The following is a 26,477-nucleotide window of genomic DNA, read 5'->3' on the forward strand; positions in this document are numbered from 1 at the left end:
CTCATCTAATCTCTCAAAGTGATGGAGGGGGAGTTGGGGTTTTTTCTCCTTTTTTTTTGCTGCAGCTGCAAGAGAGAGAGAGCAAAAAGTGAGCTTGTCCACCTAGTGCTTTCTTCACAGACGGCTGCATGATAATCCCAATCTGAGGCCATTAGTGCTCTGAGAGAGAGAGAGAGAGAGAGAGAGCGAGGGTTCACCGGAGAGAGGGAGGAGTGACTGCTCTGGACAGAGACGCACGGCTGAAAAAAGGACGGCAGAACAGGAGGAGAGCTTTTAAGGGATTTGGCGGAGATTTGGAGATTCTCATGCCGTGATGTTGCACTTATCTCTGCTCCTGCCAGGATACCGCGCTCTGAAAACCCTCCAGAGCCTCTTCTTCATTTAGTCTTTTTTTAAAATCACATCCGTTTTTTGTTGGGTTTTTTTTCAAATATTTTCTAACTTGTTTTTTGTTTAGTTTTTTTTATTTTATTTTTGTTGTCTTTTTTAACCGTGCAGAGCAGGCAGTCTGAGATGACAGAGCCTTGGGTTTGAAGTGCAGTCCGTCGAAACGGGACCGAGGTTGGAGGCCCGCCTGGAGAATCTCCTGTGATGGATGAATGAATGAAGAGTGATCCATGAAGAATGGGCAGGTGAGTAATGACTTGACTTCATACAAGTTGTTTGCAACTTTTTTTTTTTTTTTTAAAGTGATTCGTCTTACTTTCTCTATCATCCCTGTATTTTGTATTTTGAATCTGGACAGATTCAGTGACTTCAAACTTCCTTGGAGTGAAAAACATCAAGTAAAAATGTCCAGGCTCCACAACCAGCTGTGGATGTTTCTCTCTCTCTCTCTCTCTTGCTCTTCTCATGCAGATATAATCAAGCTGGTTGGGGTTTCGAGGCACGGATTGCCCCGTCAGTTTTCGTGATGTTTTCTGGTTTTGCAAAATTTATAATGTTTTCCATCATCGGCTCTGAGCCCTTCACGATAAAAGCTTCCAGCGTTCCCTCCGTGTCATCCTGCTGGTTGTTTACAAAACTCCTCGTCTCTGCTTTTTTGGTTGCTTTTTACATTTTTTTTTATCAACTTTACTTTTTATGCACTTGTTTTGGCCTTCTTTCTGAGTTTTGTTTTAGTTGTGTAGTAAAGCAAAAGCAGAAAAAACTAAAACAAACGGTAGTTCCTGAAACAGCGCAACCACAAGCACCTAGCTCAGGGGCGTCAAACTCATTTTTGTTTTGGGCCAAATCCAGATCATGAAGGTTCTTAAAGGGCCGGTTGTGGCAGAACGTATTGATAAAACCCTTTCACCAACTGTTAAAATATCAATTAATTCTTAAAATTAAATATTATTGAACATCTATTCAGTTCCTCCAGGATTTTGTGATTATTTTTGTGTTGTTTTTTTTTTTGCAATAAAAATCAAAGTGTTTGTGGTACTAAATTAGAAATATTTGCAGATAGTGGCGCTTATTTATGATGGTGAATTTGACTTTTTATTACTCACTGTATAGATCATGAACTACGATCTGACATCAATTAAGGCTGAGGCAGCTGTTTAGTACAAGTAAGAACATATTTGAAAATGTTTGAGTAAAATCTGCAATAAACTCACAATCATGTATTAGAAAAAATTGCTAATTTGTTGACTATGTGTGAATTTTCATAATTCTCAAGAAACTGGGGGGACTGATTGATATAATTTGGCAGCAAATAAACAAGAACTGCATTGATTTGACTTGTAACATAATATTTAAGCACTCTTAGTGTTTAGAATCTAGAGGGCCACTTAAAAAGCTGCGGCGGGCCGGTTTTGGCCCCACGGGCCTGGAGTTTGACACGTGACCTAAATTCAGCAGTGACAATGTTCGATTTTTGTAGCTGAAATATGTCAAAACTGTTTTGATACTTTCAACATTTTTCCCCCCAAACTGGAGTTTTCTTGTGATTTATGTAACGATGAAAGCCTGAGATTCTCCTTGCTTTCACACACCTCGGTGTCCATGGCGACCATCTTTTGATTTCTCTCTTCCTGGTAGAATAAGAGTGAAATCAAGGAGTGACCCAGAATTTCAACTCTAAACTCTGGATCACTCCTTGACTTTTAGAGGTTTCTCACTTTTGCTTTTTTTTTTTTTTTTTAGCAGCTTTCTTTATGTTGCCGTCTTCCTGAAATGTTGACGTTTGCTCGACTCACAGTGGGAAGAGCTTTATTAATGCTGCGTATTTCTTTCTGAATCCGTCCTTCTTTCTCTCTGCACTGACTAATGTTTGAGTCCTGGCTGCAAAAATCAGAGCAACGCTTTAGTCACCAAATTTAGCTGCGAGGTTGGTATAAATGAGGCGGACCGTTTACATCTCTCCTTCGACAAATTGTTCGGTTTACGTTTATTGGGGGGAAAAAAAACCTACTGATTATTACGGTCATGGTCTGATCACTGCGTACGTTTCCTGTAGCAGGACAAAAACCTGAGCCCTTTGTCCTCCGTGCAACACGCTGTGTGTAATGAGAACAACTGGTTCCCACCGGAGAACAACCCTAAAAATACAGTCAACGCTACAGTGGAACGCTTTAGATTGAAACGCAGTCATGTGTTGGAGTGGCCTAGTCAAATTCCAGACCTTTTTTTTTTTTTTTTTCTTGAGCTGCTGTACAAAACAAAACAACGGGCAACAATTCAAGTGTCTGCTTTGGTTTTTATTTGCAAAACATCTAATTGATACACCAATCTTCTTTTGTGTGTCATATAAAACCCATCTGAAGTTGGTCTAAGTGTGGAAAAACATGTAAAGGAGTACGGAAACTTTCTGAGGATCCGCCTACAGGAAGGTACAGCTGTGGAAAAAATGAAGAGACCTCTGAAAACCTCCTGGTTATTCCACCAAATATTGATTTCTGAACTCTTCCTGAGTTAAAACGTCAGTATTGTTGTTTCTAAATGAACATGAACTTGTTTTCTTTGCTTTATTTGAGGTCTGAAAGCGCTGCACGTTTTTTCGTTATTTCGACCGTTTCTCATTTGCTGCAAATTAATACTAAATTGTTGCTTGGATTTTCAGAGACATGTTGTCAGTAGTTCATAGAATAAAAGAACAACGTTCATTTTACCTAAACATTTACCTGTAAAGAGTAAAATCAGAGAAATTGATCATTTTAAGTGGTCTCTTAATTTTTTTCCCCCAGAGCTGTAGATCTATGAGATCAAGAAAGAATTAAAAAAAAAAAAACAATTAAAAATGTAAGCTTTATTTAACCAGGTAAATAGACTGAGAACAAATTCTCACTTTCAACGACGACTTCTTCAGAAAACATTACAACGTCATACAAAAGAATATCATACAAGTTTTTCTGTATGTTATCATGTTTTCTGTCTTTACAGCAGAAAACAGAAGAATATCGTAAAACAGAGAGAAATAAGACACGATATTTATCCCCCTGACTGCTCCTGTTTTCTGCCCCCGGGGCTCCACAGGTAGACGGAGTGGCCCGGTGCTGCCAGTACCTCTGCTGGACATCATCATGATGCCAGAGGCCTGTCCATACCGTCTCCTCTGCCGTTCCACTTCGCTGTTGGCGTCCCGTCCATGGCTTCATGCGCTTTGGCTCCTGCTGGTGGGCTCCAGCCCCCTCTCACTGGGCACCCAGCCCCAGTCCAGCCTCAAAATCGAGGGCGACATCACCCTGGGCGGGCTCTTCCCGGTGCACTCCCGGGGCCCTGCCGGCGTGCCCTGCGGCGAGATCAAGAGGGAGAAGGGGATCCATCGGCTGGAGGCCATGCTGTACGCCTTGGACCAGATCAACAGCGACCCCGACCTGCTGCCTAACATCACCCTGGGGGCCCGGATCCTCGACACCTGCTCCAGGGACACCTACGCCCTCGAGCAGTCGCTCACCTTCGTCCAGGCCCTCATCCAGAAGGACAACTCGGGGGTCCGCTGCTCCAACGGGGAGCCCCCCATCATCCCCAAACCGGAGAGGGTGGTGGGAGTGATCGGGGCGTCGGGCAGCTCCGTGTCCATCATGGTGGCCAACGTGCTCAGACTGTTTGCGGTGAGGTTTTACTTCTTTTTGCTAATGAAGGGAAACGGCCGAGTGGCCCGAATGTCCTCCTTCTGACCGACAAAGGCGGAAGCGATAAACTGCACTGGTCAACAGCTAAAAACATGTCTGGGGTTTTTCAACAGTTTTAGGGTCATTTTGATGAGCTGAATCCAGAAATCACACTGGTTTTACTCAATCAGGTCAACTTCCTGAACTATGGAGCAACATGAGCATCAAAATGCACGACTTGGGGCGTGCTGTGGTGGCGCAGGGGGTTAGCACGCCCCACGTTTGGAGGCCTTAGTCCTCGACGCGGACGTCGTGGGTTCGACTCCCGGTCCCGACGACCTTTGCCGCATGTCTTCCACCCTCCTTCCTGTCTGCCTACTGTCTAAAAAAATAAAAAATACGAGCCACTAGCGCCGCAAAAACTCTTCGGAGAAAAAAAAATTGAAAATGCACGACTTGTTCTCACATCTGGATCCTGAGAATCTGGATCAGTGAGTGAACAGCAGGAGGAGAGACTCCACCAGGACAGAAAAGAGACGGAGAATTTCACACAATGAAGACGAAATGTTCAGTTTATATGCACTTACCCTTATTAGTGTTTATTATTCAATTTACAGAAATCTAAGTTTGTAGATTTAATTAACATACTCTGTTAGAAAACCATTTTGTTCTCCTAAAACCTTTTTTTGGATAAGAAATATTAACAGAAATGAACTGATAAAGTCACAAAAATGTCATGAATTTAGTCAGGAGGTCAGATTTCTCTAAATCAAATTAGAATAAAAACCTGATTGAGAAAAATGGATGTCACTTTAGGATTCATGGGTGCAAAATAATCCTAACCCAGTTGAAAAAACACAGACTACTTCCAAAGAATATTTTTCATAACCCAATGCTGGTTATGAAAGTCCAGTGAGTCAGGAGTGAGCTGTAGATACTTTACATGGGTCCAGAGATTGTGACAGACATCAAATGGAAGCTTTAGTTGATATTTCTGAAGGTTAGCGAAGCGAAAAAAAAAAAATTAAAAATTGAAAACGTTTTCCACTCTAAAGCAACAATTGTTGAATCGTTTTCCAGGTTTTCAGTTTATCTTCAGCTTTAATGGGTTGACTAATAACTTCTGTCAAAAATGACCAGCTCTTTTCTAACGGTGCTTATTTTCTATCGTCTTTATCTTTTGATTTTGGTTCCTTTACAGCCTCAACTCACCAGTTCAGCACCATATTTGTTTTCTGTTGTTGTTTTTGTCCTAAAGCCCACCATTTGACTGAAAGCATTTGTGTTTGTAATATTGTTTTTGTTTCATTTGGTGTCTGAAATTAGCATATTGAATTTTGATAATGAAGTGTTTTGTTGTGCAATAGCCACAATCTTGGTTTGATCTGTAGGTGTTTGAACGTTTGGTTTTCGTTTTATGTTCCTGTTCTGACTGTGTGTTTGCTTACATCTCGCTAGTTTTTGGTTTATTCCTTTATATTAGTTTATTCATCCTCGTCATTTCTGCTTTAAGCTGGTTTAAGTAGTTTAAAGTTTCTTTCCGTTTCCTGTTTATGTCAGTTTCAGTATTCTTCCCTTTCACTCCCCTCTGCTTTGATTCACCCGATTCCCCCTCCCCAGCTGTTTTTCATGTCCTCGTGTGCCTCTGCCTGCTCCCTTCCTCAGCTGCATCCACTCACCTGTGATTAGCTCTTCTGGCGCCGTTCTCCCTCAGTATTGACGCTGCCCTTCCTCTTTCGCTCACTGCTGGATCCTCTGTTACGGTGCAGAACTGTAGCACAAAATGAAAATGGCGCATCATTTTGAACACATTTTCCCTGATAAAGATCAGTAAACTTTTAGGTACTCAGTCCCCTTTAATATAATACCCCTAAATAAAATCCAGTGTAGGTAATTGGCTTTAGAAGCCACATAATGGACTGAATTTAATCTCGGTATGAATCCAGAGGTGTTTTTGAAGGAGAGCGTCAGTCTACAGCTGATGTGGGAAAATGTGCTGGAAAGGCAAATATCAGTCAAACATTTCTCAAATCTGAACACCACTTTGTTTTTTCAGACTTCATTCGCTCCGAATTTTGTGAAACATTTACCGTTTTTATTTCAGCTCATAATCCACACGCACTACTTTGTGGTCTTTCTAATCAAATAGTCATAAAATACGCTGAAGTTTGTGACTGTAGCGTGACAAAATGTGACACATGTTTAACTCGCTGCCTCCGTACGGCGTTGGCTCGTTCTGTGAAATCCCGCGTTCGGTTATCCGACAGGCCGAGCTTGGAGGGAAAACAAAGTCGGGTGTTTCGTGCGTGCCCGCCCGAACGTCGCGCGTCACAGCGAGCGTGCTGAGGCAGCAGCCGATGAGAAGCGGCTTGCAGTCGAGGCAGATGTGAACTACAGAATCATAGATCCCAACCTCCTCTTGTAAAACAAAAACCTCTCAGCAGCTCAATGGATCAGAAGAAGAAAAAACAAACAAAACAGCATCAGAGCAGCAGGATGGTGCTGATTCAGGATGAAACTAACTTATGACCTGGGTAGGGTACATTTAGCTAAATGCTGTATTTGCTCCTGATATCCAGATAGCAACAGACTGCAGAGGCTCCTAGTCTGAGATACAATATATACTGAACAACTGATCTTAATCAGGCTGGGTTATTTTTGTCTAATACATTATTAATATTATTATTATTGTTACTGTTATTGTAGATTTTTGTGCAATGACTGTAAACAAGGCTTCCTGCCTTGACAAATGTCCACTCAACACTATAGTTTCAACTTTTGTTCCAAACATGTAGCTGCTATGAAATAGCTGCACACACTTAAAGGCACAATGAGCAGAAACCAAAGAAGCAGCCAAGGGGCCCCAATGGATCAGCTGCAGAAACCTGAAGAGTCTGTCAACGGGACAACCTTTAGTTCCTGCACTCCGCGAATCCGACCTTTTATGGAAGATTGGCAAGAAGAAAAAAAAAGAAAAAAACAACCTGTTGTTGGAAAAAAATAAAAATTAAAACATTGTAGGGGATGTGGCAGGAAACGCTCTAGGTAGATGAACACCAAACGTTCTGAGAAACCCACAGATCTGGTCAGATCCGGTTTGAGTTGGGCGTTGACCATGCGGCCGGACAGTGACCCTAACATACACCGACTTTGATCAAAACACATTCGTGTGTTAAAATTTGGGAAAAATGAAAAGGCTTCAAAAACAAGGCAAACGGTGACAGGATGAAAAGCGATTGCAGTTCAATTTGCAATAACTAACCCATTTCACTGTTTATTTATGTAAGAATTAACAACTCTAATGGAAGTTAACTACAAACACATAATCTGTCATTGTGTCTTTTGCACACCCGCCTCGGGGAAACGCAGATTTTTTCCCCCTCCTGACTCATGAATTCATGCAGCTTCTCACCGCCGCCGCTCCCTTCTCTGAACCGCGTCTCTTCACGATTTTGGCGAGATGTTGTCTCACGGAGGGGATTGCCGTGTCACCGATGTGGCTTATTGATTGTACCGCCAGAATTAGAGCGGACGCCTCTGTGGGATTAATTTGCAGGGGATTACACGTTGTCTCGCTCATTAGCGATTTGTATGCAAACATTTGGATCTGCTCTGTGATCCTGGTGCAGACTCTTCATTAACGTTCATAAAAGAGGTTTCGTTTTTCAGGGGCAAGAAGGGGAGAACCAACCCCCCCCCCCAAAAAAAAACAAAAAACGCTGTTGCTTGAAATATCAAGCAGGAAATTAGGAGTTTGGGAGGGTTCAAAACAGCTGCTACGCTGAGCTGCATCAAGCAACGTTTATTGTATGCCTCACAGCTGAGAAATGCTAACCTTTTTCTAGTCTCTTGATCGCCGTCTCTCCCTCTGTGCTTAACATAATTTGCTTAAAACCCCCTATAATCCTTCCAGATAATCTGTGAAATGGTTCTCGCCCCTCTCTCCTTCTCCCCCTTCCCCAGCCCTTGTGTCTACCTTTGTGTTCACCCCCCCATCCCCCCTCGCTCCCTGCGGAGGGCCTCGCCGATAAGCCCCGCTGAAGCCCTGGATGGCATTAGCAGGTTCAGGGTTAAGGCTGCCAACATGCACTGCCGTCATTAAAAGAAGTAGCACACTAGTAAATTAATCTCCATATCCATTTTTTTTTTACCCAGAAACAAATGCTTTTAGCTTGTTGCATCTGAATTTCTATGTCAGCCACTAAGAGTTAAATCTAGACCAAATGTTTCTCTTTTTTTTTTTTATGCTCAACATCCAGATAGGATAAATATAGAAAGCCTTCACTTAGACTTTGTGTTTCTGTGAGTAAGTGGTGCATCATCCTCTGACATGGCTCAGTGCGTCCTCTTGTTATTCCTTTTTTTCACTTTTTATTCACGCATCGGCCTAATAATCAGCGCCGCTCGCATTTTCCACTCGACCCGACCCCTCTGCTCACAGCTGACCCCGTCCCGTGTGTGTGTGTGCCTCAGATCCCCCAGATCAGCTACGCCTCCACCGCCCCGGAGCTGAGCGACAACAGCCGCTACGAGTTCTTCTCCCGCGTGGTGCCGCCGGACTCCTACCAGGCCCAGGCCATGCTGGACATCGTCAAGGCCATGGGATGGAACTACGTCTCCACGCTGGCCTCCGAAGGCAACTACGGGGAGAGCGGCGTGGACGCCTTCGTGCAGATATCCAGAGAAGCAGGTCGAGTTCGCTGCCCGTGAGACTGTAAACGTGCTGCCACAACGAGAGGGGATTACTCATCGAGCTGCGCTGCTCTCGCTTATTAAACGACTGGAATGCGAAAGGGCAATCCTTTAATACTCAGTGATGAGCAATTGCAGCTTGTCGCCATATAGGCCTACTGTTAATGTATCGATTCAATACCATTAAAAAAAAGTCCGACATCAGTGACCACAGAGGGCACACTACCACTTTTGACGTTTATAGCAATTTTGACAATCAAACCTCTGGCAAAGATGTGTACAAGGGCTTAAAATGATTTTTTTTTTCTATTGCAGGAATATTATCCTAAAATTTCATAATTGAATGGAGGAATTGGTTTTAATGGTATAAATTTGGGTACTTTCTGAGGTGTATGCAAACTTATTATTGGGGCCTTCTCGAAGGGGCTGGAGCGTCGTTTCACGAAATGATGGCGAGCGACATGGGGGTGGGGGTGAGAGCAGAAGGGCACTTAATCAATTATTGATTATGTAACTTGCACAGGCAACAGCTGTTGCTAGTAAATTCAGAAAATGCTGACTAGAAATAATTTTTCCGCCATTATTCTGGCGCCCCTGTCTAACCTAGCAAGCCATACGTCACGTTAGATACCCACTTTTTGCACCACTGTGTGCAGCTAAAAAACTCTTAAAATAAGTGCAACAAACAGTTTTTAAACAAATCAACTTTTTTAAAGTCGCTTAGAGTTTCTAAAACATTCTAGCTAAGAACCAATCACTTCCTGTTCACCTTGAGATTAGATGTACATAAAACTGTAGGAAGGAATGGCATTTTAGGGTCACCACATCTCAAGAACTTATGTTTCTCCTTCTCCAAAGTTTCTTGGAACCCCAGTGGAGTGTGTGGCATTAGGAACTTTATGTAATTTCAGAATGCTATGTTAAATTTAAAAAAAAAACCTGGTGGTCTGAATGCAGGAAACGGATCGGCATTCATAATGATCCGAAACATTTGGCCAAGTCACAAAAATAGCAACGATTGTGCCGCTGGCGATTGAAATAAAGGCAGTTATTTCTCAAAAGTTAGATTTTTCCTGATTGACAGATAACTTTACTGGGATAAAAGATAAATGTTTTATGACTGTTCACACATCTTTACCAAATGGTTTGCATGGGGATATGTTTTGGATAGTGTGCAGTGCAAACTGAGCAGACGGTCACGATTTCTTGTCGGGGAATCGTAACGAGTCAGACGTTAACACCAAATCCAGAGCTAACAGCTGTGTTTTTACACTGGAAAACCAGAGGGAGTCGTGTAAATTCCCTGCTGCCACACTTGGTGGTACTTAGTGCTGCTACACAAAAAGCTAGCGTGCCAAATTAGGCTCTTTAACGGTGTACTTGCTAAACAGCAGCATGCCAGCAGAAGTCTCAGAGCCCCTTGCGTGACCCTACGTTCTTGAATCTTTCATGACTACACTACTAAGAACTTATTATGCCTGACTTTTGAGATAAGCCAGGGCAGCAACCAAACCATGTACACCTCCTATCAATATTTGACAGCATACATGTAGCCTTGCAAAACTGTTTGTACATATTGATTTTTCTAGACAACTGTCGGTTGTGCATTTCACAAAGTTGGTGTTTCACGGAAGTGTGGCAAGAAGAAAACTTCCTGAAGGCTTCTTGATAGGTGTTCTCTTAACGCCTATGAAATAGTCCTGATTGCAGTTGGTAGAGGACACAACAAGCATGTGGAACAAGATGCATTTGTTGACAATGGACAGATAATTTATGCTCAAAAATCAATGAGAATGAAATAAAACGCATCTGTTCTGATAGCTTTTCCCCCCTAATAAATGAAATCATCATTTAATAGCTGAATTTTGTTTCTACTCGTCGTTTGATACTAAAATTTGTTTGATGACCTGAAACATTTAAAGGAGTAGTACTGCGTAAAATCAACTTTTTTGAGTCTTACATGATGTCATGATGATATTCCCTCGTCATACCTGGTGAGTTGCCTTGATTCTTTCATGCATGTTTGAGAAATCCTATAGTCTCTGACGGCAACCTCTCAGCTGTGCAAAACGCTTGGGTGGACCTAGCTCCGCCCTCGAGACGCAGCTCCTCCTCTGAGCTGCAGTTTCCAAGCTTCTGAGCTTCAGCCTCACAGAGCAGCCCTCTCCCGCTCAGCTCCTTCAGACTAGTCATCAGCAATTAGCAAACATCTGATGGGACCGTGCATGCTGAAGAGCTACTTCTCGGTAAAGCACTGGTATAATCGTTGTTAAAGGGTTAATAGAGGAGCCATGTTGTGAAGACTTCCTAAAGGCGGAGTTTCAGAAAGAGCAGGAGTTTTTAAGAAGATAGAGGCCCAATTACGAGGCGCTAAATTACGAAGTCATGTTTCTTTTAAGTCGCATTTGATGCCTATAGCATTTTTATAACAACTGAAAGTAACACAGTTACTTGATTATGCTATAAAACGGCGCTGTGTCTGGAAAACACACAAGAAATTTGTGGGAAGGTAAAATACTTTTCACAGCACAATATTTAATTTCCCTTTGGAATCAATGAAGTATTTTTGAACTGAATTGGATGTACAGTCCCGATATTGTCTGTACTGCCTGTTTTGCAGGGGGTCTCTGCATCGCTCAGTCCATAAAGATCCCCAGAGAGCCCAGACGAGGCGAGTTCGACAAAATCATCAAGAGACTGATGGAGACTTCTAACGCTCGCGGGGTAATCATCTTTGCTAACGAAGACGACATCAAGTGAGTCGAGCTCTGCTGGCTGCCGCTTTTACGATACGAGAGATGGCGAAATCCACCACAGATCCATTATATCCATTATACTTCTTTTCCATTATATTTTGTGCTTGTGTGTTTCAGACGGGTGCTGCAGGCTGCGAAAAAGGCCAACCTGACAGGCCACTTCCTGTTTGTCGGGTCTGACAGCTGGGGGGCCAAAAGCTCCCCCATCGAAGATCAGGAAGAGGTGGCAGAGGGAGCGGTCACCATCCTGCCGAAAAGAGCCTCTATTGATGGTATGCGAGATTTATACATGTGGGAAGGCTGGGTGCACATCCAAAGGGATATGACATCTGACAGTCATCTGACAGTCAACTAATAATGCAATAGAATAGTTCACAACTGATTGATAAGTCCGACCTGATATCGCCATCCTACTTAAATTGAGGAAACCAGAATCACATTCAAACATGCTTGTATAAAAATATGACTTTTTTTTTTCCCCTTCTGATTTTCACCCCAGCTGTCTGTTTCACTGGCGTATAAGCCCCCATGAACTTGAACTCAATACGAAATGCTTCTCGATCCAGGGTTTGACCAGTACTTCACCTCGAGGTCGCTCGAAAACAACAGAAGGAACATCTGGTTCGCTGAATTCTGGGAGGACGACTTCAAGTGCAAACTGACTCGACCTGGCATAAAATACGACCCCGACAGAAGGAAATGCACAAGTGAGGAGGCCATGGTTTCGATCCGCAGCGAAGACACTGACCGTACACGTTTGAAACTTAACCTCGGTTCTGTGTGTGTGTGTGTGTGTGTGTGGCATGTTTCCCGCCAGGCGAAGAAAGAATCAGCCGGGACTCTCAGTACGAACAGGAGGGCAAGGTGCAGTTTGTCATCGACGCCGTGTACGCCATGGCCCACGCGCTGCACAGCATGCACATGGACCTCTGTCCCGGCTCCATGGGCGTCTGCGAGAAGATGGACCCCGTGGAGGGGCGGATGCTCCTCCAGTACATTCGCTCTGTAAACTTTAACGGTGAGTCACGTTTAGAAAAGAGGCCAAACTGAAAGGAAATTAAGATTTAGATCCGGCAAAGGAAACTTTGACAAAAAAAAATAAAATAAGATGATTTAAAGGAGAGAGTGGCAGAAGGGAAGGCCAGATTTAATGTGAAAGCTTTGAGATGCTTTCTGCTTATGCTCCAAACTGCAGAACACAACACGTTGCTCTCAAAGAGAGTCCCCTCCCCTTGGGGCTACCTCCTCGGTCTTTTGTGCGCACAACACTCCTGCTTTTCATCGCTCTCTCGTCTTTTATAGAAAAGGAGTCACAGTTTGAAAAAATTAGAAAAAAAAAAGTGTTCTATGAAAGCATCCTATTTACTACTTTCCTCCTTCCTGGGCGACCTTGTCTTGTATAGAAGACTTTCTGATTGAGAGCGCCTGCAGGGACCCGAGAGGAGCATTCAATCACGTTAGGGCAAGAGAGCAGAGTGCGCTGAAAGACTGTACGCTTGGAGCTGCTAAAAAGCATCCTGCACTTAGCTTTCAAATGACTGCGCGAGACTAAAGTAAGCAACACTGTATTCAACAATGTGTGGGCATTTTCTCTCTCTCTCTCTCTCGGTATCCTCGATTTCTCTGTCACACGTCTTGTGTGGGTTCAACTTCTTAAAAGTCTTCCTCTAAACAACAGGCAGCGCAGGTACGGCAGTGATGTTCAATGAGAACGGAGACGCTCCCGGTCGCTACGATATCTTCCAGTACCAAATATCCAACGTCAGCAACCCCGGCTACAGGGTCATCGGCCAATGGACAAACCACCTGCGACTTAACGTAAATATCTGCACGATTCAGACCTCTTATACCAACTAATGGGAAATTACTAAAAAAAAAGTATCTGGTTTTGACAAAGAGTCAGTAGAGAAGATAAAAATAATAGTGACAAAATAAAAAGTTGGCAAAATTAATTAGATGTGAGTCTAAGTGAGAGGGACTTCAGTCCACAATGGAAGACTTCATGTAAGATTTGGATTATGCAACTTCAACCTTTCCAACATTTTCCAGTGTGAGGAATCAGCTGGCGTGAATAAAGTCAGAAATATAAGTAGAAAATTCAAACCTTAAGTAACTGCATAACCCAATCTGACTGATTGCCTCATAAAACTTATTGACAGTTGAAGTAATAAACTGTTTTAATTAGCTTTTAATGGAGTACAGTTATGAAAACATAATTATAACGCCCCCTAAGGTTTGATGTACAAGTTGGAAAGTCAGAGGTATACCTAGATTCAAAATCCAATATGGCTGATGCCCATGCAAAACATACCAGTAGCTGTATTGATAAACTATTAAACGGTATCGCTGACAGTTTGCATTAAATAAGTCTTAAGTCTGATTTTCATGGTAAAAATGCAAAACAGGATACAATCACTTACAACAGAATACCAAGAATTGCTCCTAGTGCTTCTAAAATATTACATGTTCTAATGTCATATTTAACATTTATTTATTATTTTGATTCCAACGGAAGTATATACCAATCTGTCTCTTGAGTCTAGAAATATTTTGAAACTCTACATAAAGGGGTCATAGTCGGATACATTTAGGGGTCGTAGTCAGATACATTTTACACAAGATAGCCTAAACAAGAGGATCACTATCCTCTTGATGTACGCACAGTATGTGGCTACACAAAATCTAAAATAAAAACTTGGTCAGTTTAGTAGTAGTTAAATAAACATGCTTTTTTTCCGTTCTGCTCTTTACAGAGCAACAAAACTCTTACTAATTGATATTATCCGTTTAATTTTGGACAACTGCTCAGGTAGCTAGCCTCCGGCCTCCTGTTTGACAGAGATGCTAGCTAATTGTGCTAGCGTAATAAGAAGGAGAAAGTGGTGCTCTTTAGGTCTCCAAATAACAGTGTTGGCAAGATTGTAGAAACTGGCTGTATGGAGCAATAAGTGGAGGAAAGGGGACCGCTAACATCTCTCAGGTAACCTGGGGAAACTGTGGTCACTCGGGTTTTCTGCAGCATTTTGTTAAAAGGACTTACTCTTCTATAAAGTGCAGCACAATCTGAAAGCAAGTAACTTTCAGTTATAAGCAGTATTTTTTTTCTTGAAAAAAAAAGATTCAAAATTGTATTTTGTGGTTTCCTTGTTCTAATTGTTCCAAAGGAGCAATGCTGTTCCCCTAGCTAAATGCTAAGCTAACCATTGAGTATAGTTAGCATTCGTATAATTCCAGCAATATATGCAGTAGTGCCACATTGTGAGTTCTTTTTTTTTCAGCTGTGTCAAATTCAGCAAAAAATATTTCCTATTAGTGTTATCTACGTAATGACAGAAATCAAGACTGGTTACACGAGTGTGTGTTTGAACATCTACTGTAGCTGGAGGAGATGCAGTGGTCAGGAGGTGACCGCAAGATCCCGGAGTCCGTGTGCAGTTTCCCCTGTGAGCCCGGTGAGAGGAAGAAGATGGTGAAGGGCGTTCCCTGCTGCTGGCACTGTGAGCTCTGTGATGGCTACCAGTTCCTGCTGGACGAGTTCTCCTGTGACATGTGCCCTTTTGACATGCGGCCCCTGAAGAACCGCACAGGCTGTCGGCCCACGCCCATAATCAAGTTGGAGTGGAGCTCTCCCTGGGCCATCATCCCTGTCTTCCTGGCCATACTGGGAATCCTAGCCACGACTGGAGTCATCGCCACCTTCGTCCGATTCAACGACACGCCCATTGTTCGCGCATCTGGCAGAGAGCTGAGCTACGTCTTGCTGACGGGCATCTTTCTCATCTACCTCATCACCTTCTTCATGATTGCAGAGCCCAGTGCGGGTGTGTGCACCATACGCAGGCTGCTGCTAGGTCTCGGGATGTGCATCAGCTACTCCGCAATGCTCACCAAGACCAATCGGATCTACCGGATCTTTGAACAGGGCAAGAAATCTGTCACGCCTCCCAAGTTCATCAGCCCCACTTCTCAGCTGATTATCACCTTCATCCTCATTTCGGTTCAGGTAAACCGGTAAATGGTTTTGTGACATACATCATCGCTTCGGTACCTACAGCAGTCTAATGCTTCTCTCACTCTCTCTCTCTGTAGTTACTGGGGGTGTTCATTTGGTTTGGCGTGGTTCCCCCTCACACTACCATTGACTACGACGAGCTAAAGCCTCCGAATCCGGAGTTTGCACGCGGGATCCTGAAGTGCGACATGTCTGATCTGTCCCTTATACTCTGTCTGAGCTACAGCATTGTGCTCATGATCACCTGCACGGTGTACGCCATCAAGAGCAGAGGAGTCCCGGAGACCTTCAACGAGGCAAAGCCCATTGGCTTCACCATGTACACCACCTGCATCATCTGGCTGGCCTTCGTTCCCATCTTTTTTGGAACAGCACAGTCTACAGAGAAGGTAGGGAACTCAAGAATGAGCCCTGTTTTCTGCTCCCCAACATCTAGCTGACATTTTTTAATGAGGAAATTTTTTTAATTATGAAGTTTCTTCGATTTAAAAGTGTCACATTGTCAATTGTTGCTGTAATTAAAGTGGTAGAAATAAGACATTAAAACAAATGACAGGGCCATTTGAAACTAGGCAAGGACGACTGGTAAACATCACCTCTAGTCTTATTGAGGACTTAGAATACTTCATACAGTGAAATGTACTTTCACTATCCTGTATTCAGACATTTCAGACTGTACCCTCGGCGCATGTTCTTACCATTCACAAATCTAAGCGTCAATGAACACAAGGGTGAAGCAGGGTTCACTGCCTCACATCTTGCCAACTGATACAGTAGGAATGCTACACTATTGCCTTTTAACTGCAGATATGTCAAAACACAAAAGACCTAGGCTGACTGAGCCTTATGAAGTAGTGCAGTCCCCGAACCTTTGAATTTTTGCAACTTGTGCGCCACCCGTCACTCATACTGAACAATTCGGATTGTGGCCTGTCAATGCAGGTACGCCTGCACTGGCATTTCAATGAACCCTACATGAGGGCCATTTTCAGAGAATACCGCACCAACGTCCGCGTCTAATATAAACGCCAGGCCACTTGCTCGGCTCGTGTGCGCTTAACGCAAACTTTTAAAAGTGTAACCAACTCAGCCTTAAGGGCTCACCACACGGGGGCAATCAACGCAACACGCAGCGAGGAACGTGAATAGAGCAAGCATGTGGAAGAAGATTCTCTGACCCTAACTTAACATTCTGGGCTACGTCCAAAAGAGTATGCGGTGGAAATCCAACATGTCACACGTTCATATACCACGGTGACACATGGTGTCAGAGGCAGCACGCGGTGGGCATGGGGCAGGCTAGCTGAAGTTGGAACAGTAGATGGATGGAGACTAAGAGTTGTGAAAATGTTTGCAAAGGACTGTTGGTCTAAAAAAAAGACAATGGATGATCTGTCAACTCCCATTTGAGACAACTCTCTCCTTTATCCCTATGAAGGCATTAAATTGGTGCAGTGGCTGAAAATATTGCAACACACAAAGGCAAGCACACTCACAGTTGGAAAGTGAAAGAAAAGAAACCCTCAAATCCTCAAAGTGAAATCTCGGTTTGCTGCCTGTCAAATCGTATTTGCTTTCCGCTGCCCTCGCAGAACATCCTGCCACCACTGTACTTAGGGTTTAAATTAGCTTTGGGGTTATTTTCTGCCGCAAGATACGGGACCGATGGAGGAATATCGGAGAAAAAAAATACGGATAGGCTTTGACTAATCGAGAGCCGCATTATGACTCAGTCAAGCTGAAACAATTAAAGCCTTGGGGTGCTTTTAAAGTCTTTTCACCTCTACAAACTGGAAGTGAAGTGAATGAAGACAGGAAGGGAAGACGACAGGAGGACAGACGAGCCGACGGGATGATCCGGACCGCTCGGAGACCAATTTTACCGTCTCGTTCAATTAATCATCACTTTGGGGGAAAACGGCTAAATATAGGCCGCGTCTTCTGTGGGCGTCGTGAAAGTGACATCTGTTACCAAGCCGTCACGTGCAGAGAGCCTCGCGCGGGGAGGAGCTGGTCTACCTGTTAGCCCGAAACATGGCGGCGGCAAAAGTTATCCGTTTCTGAGCACGTCTCCCTGCTTGCCCCGGGGCCAAACACAAACACACACACACGCGCACACGCACACACACACACACACTCTCTCTCTCTCTCCACTGTACCACAAAATCACTGAAAGCTTCTCTAAGAAAGAAGATTCCTCCGAGAAAAAATAAATAATAATACAAAAAAGACATGCGAAAGACGGCAGAGGACAGCGGTATAACCTCAACTGAGAAGCGGCGGAATGATGGTTGGTGACTTATTTATGGCAGACATATGTATTATTCATGGCACATACACTTCATGTTTTTTTTTTGCCTTGACAGACTTTTTGAAAATATATATAATTTCACATGTTATTGGTACCTTTTAGCGACGCTAAGAAAATAAAGCTAGATAAATGAAATTATGAAAATAAAGCCAACATTATGAGAATAGTATTACGAAAATAAAGTCACGATATTACGACTTTATTCTCAAAATATTGACTTTTCTCCTATTGCAACGGTAGCCTCATATCATTTAGACTTCATTCTCGTATCACGACATTATTTTCGTGTTGTTTAGATGTTTTCCCTCGCAGTACAACTTTATTCTCGTTTTATCTTAGTATGGCCGCAGTACTCCGTCGTACGTTTGGATTATTTTTGCCCTATTTTTTTGCATAAGTAAAGTAAACGGTGAAGAGAAAATGTTGTGAAAACCCAGAAATGGGACATCTTCTCCAGACTACATATTCAGAGACATACATCATTCATCAGGGAACACTGGCCGCTGTGGTTTAAAATGGAAAAAATACAATAAATACGACAGCCTGTTCTCCTGAGCCTTGTCGTTGTTCCCAGATCCCCTGCTTGTGTTTCTCTGTCTCTAGATGTTCATCCAGACCACCACCCTGACCGTCTCCATGAGCCTGAGCGCCACTGTGTCCCTGGGCATGCTCTACATCCCCAAGGTCTACGTCATCATCTTCCACCCGGAGCAGAACGTCCAGAAGAGGAAGCGCAGCTTCAAAGCCGTGGTCCAGGCGGCCACCGTGTCCACGCGCCTGTCCCAGAAGGTCAACGACAAGCAGAACGGGGAGTCCAAGATGGAGCCGGACAGGTCTCAGTGACACGACGGGGGGGGGGGTGACATTTAGAGCTGGAAACATCTGAGCGTCTGTTTCTGTCCTTGAGTTGTGGAACCAAACTGCCAGCAAATGTGGAGGTTTAGAAAACTTTATTCAACCTGGAGGGAAACATGGAAACAAAGGAAAAACTAACACTCACACACATAGGGACTGTAGCAATACTGAGCCATCTTGAATCAAATGGAAAAACAACTGGTTTTTTTTATGCTCCTTTATCCACTGACTGCTCTAGTCTGTAGGTGGATAAAAGGGGAGGTGGGATTAATTACATTTCAAAAATATGAAATTGGTGCACAAGTTTGAATTCACGGTTGATTTTCTAATCCAAAAAGGGACAAAATGAGACGTAGAAGCTCAAATACGTACGTAAACATCCGCCGATATTTGAGTAAATGTCCTTCAGCACACCGCAGAGAAACCACACACTTTTTGAGGCGGTCAGCATAATTCTGGCATAATTTTGCACGGATATTTCACCATTCTTCTTCTTAGGAATGGTCAACGCATTTAAATCGCATTCATTCCACAAGCCTAAAGTTGGCCTGCTTCATGCATTCCAAAAAACAGTTTTAATTAGGAGTGCACCGATACAATTTGCAGATAGGACGATACTTACAAGAGAAGCCGATCTTATCTAACTCTGCAAAGGTGTATCCTTTTTCTCTCCTGGCTTAAGTGACAGATCTTCTACCCGGTCACATCTGCACGTCGCCAATGATTTGACTTTGTTGCTTTATTTACCAACTTTTCAGACCAAAAAAAAGTTGGTCTGAAAAAAGCCAACTTTTTCAGTTGGCTTTTTTATTGGCCGATACAAAATTTTGGCCGATTTTGTATCGGCCAAAATTGGAATCGACAGGTCAGGCTTTTCAAAAGATAGGCGATCGACTGGAAAAGTTGAGTCGGTGCAGCTCTAGTCTTAATGCGTCACATCCGCAGGTGACCAAGTTTCAGGCGACTGGCTGTGAAGTTCAAGAATCTTGATCTAGTCCTCCTGCTTCAACGATCAAACATCCAACTGCAAATTGTGCCTGAAGTACAAAATCTGTGCGGGTTTCAAAACAATTTCTACATTCCTACATATATGAGCCTATAGTTATAATTTTCACCCTTTGTGGAGAACAAAAAATTCACATTTAATTTCTATTTCAAAAAATAAAAAATAAAAAATGCTGTTTGGGTTTAGAAACCACCCAAACAGCATTTTGGTTCGAATGGTTCTAATCCGTCTCGATTGGCCTACGATTGGTGGACATAAACGTCTCGGCAGGACTGTCCTTATACCTCAGCACAATGGAGGCGTGTTAGAAGTTTAAAACGCTCCTTTGGAAATACTTCTTAGGAAAAAGAAAAGCATTTTCCTTTGTCCTACAGGAAGATTTACATCGTTAGTGGAAGCCGTTGGGACTGAGCGGCTCCTAAAGCACTGCATGGTCTCTGTGTTTCATGTGTTTATGAATGTTTCACACGTTGTTTATGAGGGATGACCGTCTCGTATCACACTGGAGGGAGGCAGATTTAAAACATATCACTATGTCTGTATCGCTGCTGGTCTCAATAGCCAGTCGCTTATGTCACGCAATATTTCTTTCTTTTTACCAATGTAATAATGAGACAACCTAATTCGTTTTTAGGTGGAAACTTCATTTTAGGGGCACAAACAGGACGTGGGTGATTGTGAGCAGGATGTTTGTTCTCTACCTGGTACTTTCGCTTAAGCATTCTGGAAAACAATGTTTGGTATTTCCCCATATATTGTTTGTGAAAATATGAAGCATTCTGTGAAAAGGTCAGGCTGCGTGGCAGCTGTAATGCTACCGCCTGTGAAGCTGCCAGAGCGCAGTCGATCGGCCTTCGTCACGATGAAAATACAGTCGAGGAAATGTTGGGAATGATTAAAATGACACCGAATCAATACGAGCTCATGTTCACCTAATAGACCTGTTTTAGTTTCCTTTGTACACTTCATTCATCTCAGGATTTCCTTTTTGTTTTTTTACAACAGAGTAAATAGTTAAGGAGCACGACTTGAACTTTTTCACTTTCTTGTTTCACCAAACTAAAGAAAACGTTTTTACCCGTTGGTGGTGCTTCTTTGTTTGAAGGATGGGCTGTAGGTTAGCGGCCCCTTTTTTTTTGTTTTTTTAGAAATTAAAATTTATAAGTTTGAAGTGTGAAAAGGTAACAGAGAAGTCAAACATGTTTCGGTTCATCTTGATTTTTTGTACCTAATCTTATCCTCAAAATTGAAAATCGTTGCCTTTCTTTTGATGTTTAGTGATAGAAATAAAATGGTATTAGCTTGTACTGCTAACAGCATCGTTAGCACATCAGTTAGCAAATCCTGCTGGTTTTTGGGTTTAGCACCTTGACCTGAAACATGGTTTCATGTTAGTTGTGTTACATCACAGCAACTAACTGAATCCTATCAGAACTGAGCAGTTACCTTCACTTAATTCACGTTTACATCTCAAAAAATTTGTTTGCAGGTTGTTCTTCAATTAGAAAAGAAATTATTTAATTTGGATTATGGCTTACAGCTATGAAAATTACAATTTCAGTTCGTTAAGTAAAAAGTACTACATCAGACCAATAGACACGTAATGTTAAAGGAATAAATAAAATAGTTTGTACTGCCCTCTGCTGGAGAGCACCGCTCAGTGCAAATATTAGTGAAAAACACAGACTCAATAAAAAATAAGTTTATTTTTGAGCTGGTTGACACTAAGCGAGAGATTTAAAAAAAACAAAAAACTATAACATAATTAATCTAACTGTGAATCTTTATGACATAATGCCGTGAAAATCATCTGAAAGCGGGTAAATAAACTCAGACAATAATGGTTCTAATCAACAATAATAATAATGGTTCAGGACAAACTGAATTTGTGTTCTAAACAAATTTATAACACACAACAAAAAAAGACTATACATCAGACATGTTGATGTTAAAAAATAAAGGCACCATTTGTTGTTTTCTGAAGTGCGTTCTCCTGACTTTTAATAAAGAAGTAATTACAAAGTTCTGCCGCTTGACCCGTCCCTCCTTCTGGTCCACCTGCTGTGGGCCCCCTCCTAAGCCACAGCAGCACCACTGATTTGTTTCTCCCCCAAACGTCCCGACTTCATTCCAGGAAGCTGTCCAGAGTCGGACATGTTGGAATCGTAGAGGGAGGCCGAGTTACTTTTTTCCTTTTGGCTTTCAGCAGAGGCCGGATCTCGGATAAAGGAGACTGGATCAAAGAGCTTGGTTAAGGAATGATGACATGCTGGTCAAAAAACACAACTTGGTCAATTTACAGCAAATACCTTAAGTGCTTTTTAAGAGCTAGAATTGAGAACAAAGTTGAATTTATTGTGGATTTTCTCATATATACCCACACACAACCACTAATATTTGGTTAAATGTTCTTTAGCAAGATGCACTAGTATTGGCAGTAGCAACTGAAACTTGGTTACAACTAGAAAATAACCCCTAAACCCGCTAACAAACCAACTACTTTAAAGCTGCAATATGACATTTTTATGAAAGAAAATTAAATATTTGTTGAAAATGTCATCATGTTGTAACAGTATGGAATGAGACAGAACCTTTGGTAAAAGGTTTATTGTGTTTTGTTTCCACCTAAAAAAAAAATGACCTCCTCTTTCAATAAATGAATAAACGGCCAAAATCTGTAACATTCATGAAGACCATTTTGAACTTTTCTCTGCCACAGAAGTGAAGACAGAAAACAAGGATACAGGTTGGATGAATTTAGTCCGTCCTCCTAATCCATCGTAGCCAGTTTGGACCTAATGAGAAGAAAAAACAAAGACTAAATAAAACAGATGGTACTTCGAGAAGCAAGAGATTTGTACATTGATTATGTTGTACATACGACTCCAGCCTTCTTCTGAGGGTCCAACATGCTTCTAAGAATCTTCTTTCTGAACAGAAGGGAGTTCCTCAAAAAAGGATCAAGCGTTGAATCTTCATTCTGAGCCAACGGCAGAAAATCACTGCGTTACGCTCAACGGGTGATAGTGAAAAGTGTCTTGCAGAGAGACTGCTTCAAGCCTTACCTTGCTCAGAGAGGAAAGTTTCTCTCCGTATTTCGACGAAGACGTTCTAGAAACGAAACAAGTTTTTCCGTCTGAGCCTTAAATCGACTGACTCGTCGTCCGAACCCGTCGACTCAAAGAGCTTACCCAGGTCGCTCCAGCCGCATCTTCTTCGAGGGAACCTGGGCCGGTCTCTTTGACGCGACGTCGGGCGTGGCGATGTCATAGGTCATGTTGAGGTCGATGTCGTCGCCGTGCGCCGGCTGGTGGAGGCGGGGGGGCTTCAGTTCCAGAGGCGCCGGGCTGCGGAGAAAAGCCCCGGGTGAATGACCGACGGAATTTCCTGGGAAACCGCTTCGAGGCCAGAGGAGGCTCTGAGGGAACGAACCTTTCGAAGACGAGCCTGCTGAGGGCTTCGTTGGTGCGTGTCGGCGTGCTCAGAGTCTTCTGGAGAAACTCCACTTTCTTCTTGAGACTCTGGGGACAGAACGCGAGCAGGAATCGGCACAAGCTCCTCGGACAGCGCAAGTGAACGTGTTCGTCTGATCTGCTCTTACAGAGATCTCCTTGTCGGCGCCGACCAGGTCTTTCTGCAGAGACTTCAACTCCTCTTTGAGCTGAAGCGCCTCCCGGGAAGCCTTCTGCAGCTAAAAACAAAACAACCAAAAAAAAAAAAAAGGTTGACAATCAGGAAGATGTTTTTTGGGACGTTTCACTTAAAGCTCCAGGCGTGACGCTACCTTGCTGTCTGAGGAGAGAACTTCTCTCTTCAGCTTCTCGCACATGTCGTTTGAAGACTTGAGTCTTCCTGTGAGGTTATCATATTCTCTGAGTACAGGGAAGTAGATGAAAATGTTTTGAGGAAACAGAATTAAGAAAAATGATTAATTCTGATAGCTTTTCTTTCTGTCAAATTAAAATTAACTTGTTGCCCTTCTAGATATGTGATATCTACTATCTTGTAACAAGTACTGCCGATTACTGTGTCTTGACCTCAATGGATCAAGAGTCACTGCAAACTCTCCAGACAGTCCACCGCTGAACAATTCTTTAAATCGGAAGGAAAGTGTGTCAGCTTTTACTAATTTCAACTTGCTTTGGATTTAACTTGCAGGTAAAGCCAGAGAACGAGGCAGAGCGCCATGATGAGAGGCCTTTCCTTCCCCACCAGTCTCACTGAGAATCGTTTATCAAAGATTGGGGGTAGATCTGGGTGTAGAAGTGGTGGCAGGAGAACTATTTATGAAACTGCGAGCAATAGGGGTAAACCAAAAAAAAAAAATCGCACAGAATCGGCCAAAATAAAGGTCTGCCAGGTCAACGTTCAAAGTCAACCTTTATTTATACAGCACATTTACAACAGCCTCAGCTGACCAGAGTGATTCACAACAAACACATCATCACAGGTAGATAAATGATAAAGTAGAAAATAAAATTCAGCTTAGTAAAAATAATAATACAAATATAAAATTGGCAGAGATACCAAAAGCTAATAGTGTGAATAAAAACCAAGGTCACATCAACAGTTAGCTCTATAGGGGTTAGCTATAAGGCAGCTAACTGCAGATGTCACCTGGCGGACTTTTAATTTTGGACAATTCTGTGACCGCCAAACCACCAAAAAAATTTACAAAAATATGTGCCGGTTTATTGGTGCTGGTGACTTTTAAGACAAATAATTAAAAATTTAAAAAACACGTAAAAGTCGTATTTGGCCAAAATCAGCAGCTCAGGCTTTTTAAAAATTGGTTGTCAGCCAAAAAAACTCCAACGGAAACACCCCTAGTGTGTACACTGGCCAATATATCTGGATGTTGACGAATCTGCCAGCTAGAAATAATTATTTACTGTTCGTAAGCAGATTTTGTTACGTTAACAGAATGTGTGACATGGATGAAGAGACAGTGACCCCTGCAACAATAACAACAAAAATCCATCAATCGAAGGAAAGGATCCAGCCTAACCAGCTGGTACTTACTTCTTCAGAGAGATGCAGTAGATGGAGAGCTGCTCCACTGCTGCCTGGCTCACACCCATATCTGTGATCATGGACTCCACTTCGCCTCGCTGACCCTGCAGCAGCACATTCAGGCTGGGAAAGACAACAGCTGGATCATCAGTTCACAAGAAGTCAGTAATTAAAGTCAAAACGATTTCATCAGAATAAATCCGTTCTGCCTCCTGTGACACACAACCCCCACCACCACTTCGCTAAAGTGAACATTTAAATTCCTCATTTTACCCCTCAAAGGTTTTCATTTTGCCCCTCAGTCTGCGGACCTCCTCCTTCGCCGCCTGAATTTCGTTCTGCTGCGTCTCCAAATAAACCATCTGCTTCTGTTGACACATCCAAACGTTACCAGGCCAACCAACGACGGTCTCACGGGGAGGATTCATCGCGTCGGCCTCGAAACAAAAAGCCGTACTTTGAGAGCGACGCAGAGCATCTCCTTTTCCATGACCTCTTTCCGCATGGCGTCCAGGTCTCTCCTCTGCTTGTTCACCGTGTCCTTCAAGTCGTCCATTTCCTTCTGTTTCTCCCGCCAGTCTCGATCTGAAAAAGCAAACACACAAAAACGATTAGATAGTCGATCAGCTGGCCATAGCAACCTTCAAATTAAAAGGGGGAAATTAAGTGCGTGTGTGGAGCACCTTTAGAGCTTAGCAGTGCCTTCATTCGATCAATCTCATTCTGTGAAAAACATGTAGAGAACACACTCAAGTGAAATGTAAAAACACATGCTAGAGAGCAGAATCTGTCAATTTTACCTTGATCTGACGGGTTAAATTTATTCAAATTTTTTACATTTTTTAAATTAAGTTTTAAAAATCTCTCTTGGACTGTTTGTTTACCTGCAGGCTCTCTGGGTCTGCAGACCCTTCCTCCCCCTCTCCTCCAATGTCAAAGAACAGTTTGTTGATGATGTGTCTGGTGCTGACCTACAGAAGAAGAAGAAAAAAATTATGCATCAATGTGCATGAGTACGTAGTTCGGTCAAGCTCTGTTTTCTTTGTTATTGTGAGCGGGTGTTTCGCTACAGTACCTGTTTCCTGCACTGAGGACAGGTTTTGGTAGGAGCGGTCTGAAACCACTGAAGAAGACTGGAAGAAATTAGGAAAATATACTTTACACACACACACAAAAAAAAAGTGCTGACATTTTTGGAGAATATTGACGGATTTGGACAGTTTAAATCGTCTTACCATTCGTAGTGAAAAGTGTGTCCGCAGTGAATGGCAGCCACATCTCTGGCGTGATCAAAGATGTCCGAGCAGATTGTACAATAGGCGAGAATGGGCATTTTTTTTTTAAAAGCCGGAAAAGAAAAAAGGCTCGACCTGTTCGTGTTATATGAAAGAAACAACAAACGGTTCACGATACGACTTTACTGCGTTATTATCTCACCAACTATCAGCGTGCTTTACAGAACATATATTAAAAGTGAGTGTTGTCGTCTCATGAGACGTATAGTGACAGCTACAACAGCATCGTAGCTAGCATTAACATTACCGGTGTTCATACTTACTAAATAGAGACGCTAAGTTACAGCACAGTCCTTCGTAACAACCTCAAGCATCCCTAAACATATCCGTAAAGCTTTATTTGAAACTAGTTAGCGCCACATTGTAACTCAAACCATAGCTAGCTAACAGTCACACAACACTTCCTCCATCTGTGTGTGTTTCCCCGCTAGACGTTCAAACGGAAGCCCCGCCCCCACATGGTGCGTTCACGGTGCTATTTGTGCGTCAGTTTTGTCGCC

General features: G+C 42.8%; 2 protein-coding genes across 2 annotated transcripts; one reads left to right on the plus strand and one right to left on the minus strand.

Annotated features, from left to right (window-relative positions):
* Nucleotides 1-21,691, plus strand: LOC116711163 (metabotropic glutamate receptor 6-like). Its single transcript, XM_032550546.1, has 11 exons — nt 1-632; nt 3,460-4,037; nt 8,511-8,727; nt 11,350-11,485; nt 11,603-11,757; nt 12,052-12,192; nt 12,303-12,503; nt 13,164-13,303; nt 14,865-15,488; nt 15,575-15,886; nt 18,412-21,691. The coding sequence occupies exons 2-11, from the start codon at nt 3,507-3,509 to the stop codon at nt 18,649-18,651; spliced, it is 2,697 nt and encodes an 898-aa protein (XP_032406437.1). The 5' UTR covers nt 1-632; nt 3,460-3,506; the 3' UTR covers nt 18,652-21,691.
* On the minus strand, nt 21,565-26,391 carry traip (TRAF-interacting protein). Its single transcript, XM_032550547.1, has 16 exons — nt 26,241-26,391; nt 25,918-26,052; nt 25,758-25,815; nt 25,567-25,653; nt 25,366-25,405; nt 25,140-25,267; nt 24,956-25,050; nt 24,692-24,805; nt 23,454-23,541; nt 23,271-23,360; nt 23,102-23,190; nt 22,861-23,016; nt 22,735-22,780; nt 22,551-22,649; nt 22,414-22,464; nt 21,565-21,902 (listed from the first exon to the last, which is right to left on the minus strand). Exons 2-16 carry the CDS (start codon nt 26,013-26,015, stop codon nt 21,795-21,797), a joined length of 1,347 nt encoding a protein of 448 aa, XP_032406438.1. The 5' UTR covers nt 26,016-26,052; nt 26,241-26,391; the 3' UTR covers nt 21,565-21,794.
* Nucleotides 26,392-26,477: the final 86 nt, after the last annotated feature.

Source organism: Xiphophorus hellerii, chromosome 20 (genome assembly GCF_003331165.1).
Source record: "Xiphophorus hellerii strain 12219 chromosome 20, Xiphophorus_hellerii-4.1, whole genome shotgun sequence".
NCBI lineage: Eukaryota > Metazoa > Chordata > Actinopteri > Cyprinodontiformes > Poeciliidae > Xiphophorus > Xiphophorus hellerii.

Excerpts from the sequence above, each read along its gene's own strand:
- traip (XM_032550547.1), bottom strand. The coding sequence starts at position 26,015 with ATGCCCATTCTCGCCTATTGTACAATCTGCTCGGACATCTTTGATCAC. Across the intron at positions 25,654-25,757 it reads GTCCTCAGTGCAGGAAACAG|GTCAGCACCAGACACATCAT; the intron begins GTACTGTAGCGA and ends CTTCTTCTGTAG. Across the intron at positions 23,191-23,270 it reads GCGCCGACAAGGAGATCTCT|AGTCTCAAGAAGAAAGTGGA; the intron begins GTAAGAGCAGAT and ends TTCTGTCCCCAG.
- LOC116711163 (XM_032550546.1), top strand. The coding sequence starts at position 3,507 with ATGATGCCAGAGGCCTGTCCATACCGTCTCCTCTGCCGTTCCACTTCG. Across the intron at positions 4,038-8,510 it reads ACGTGCTCAGACTGTTTGCG|ATCCCCCAGATCAGCTACGC; the intron begins GTGAGGTTTTAC and ends TGTGTGCCTCAG. Across the intron at positions 15,489-15,574 it reads TCATCCTCATTTCGGTTCAG|TTACTGGGGGTGTTCATTTG; the intron begins GTAAACCGGTAA and ends CTCTCTCTGTAG.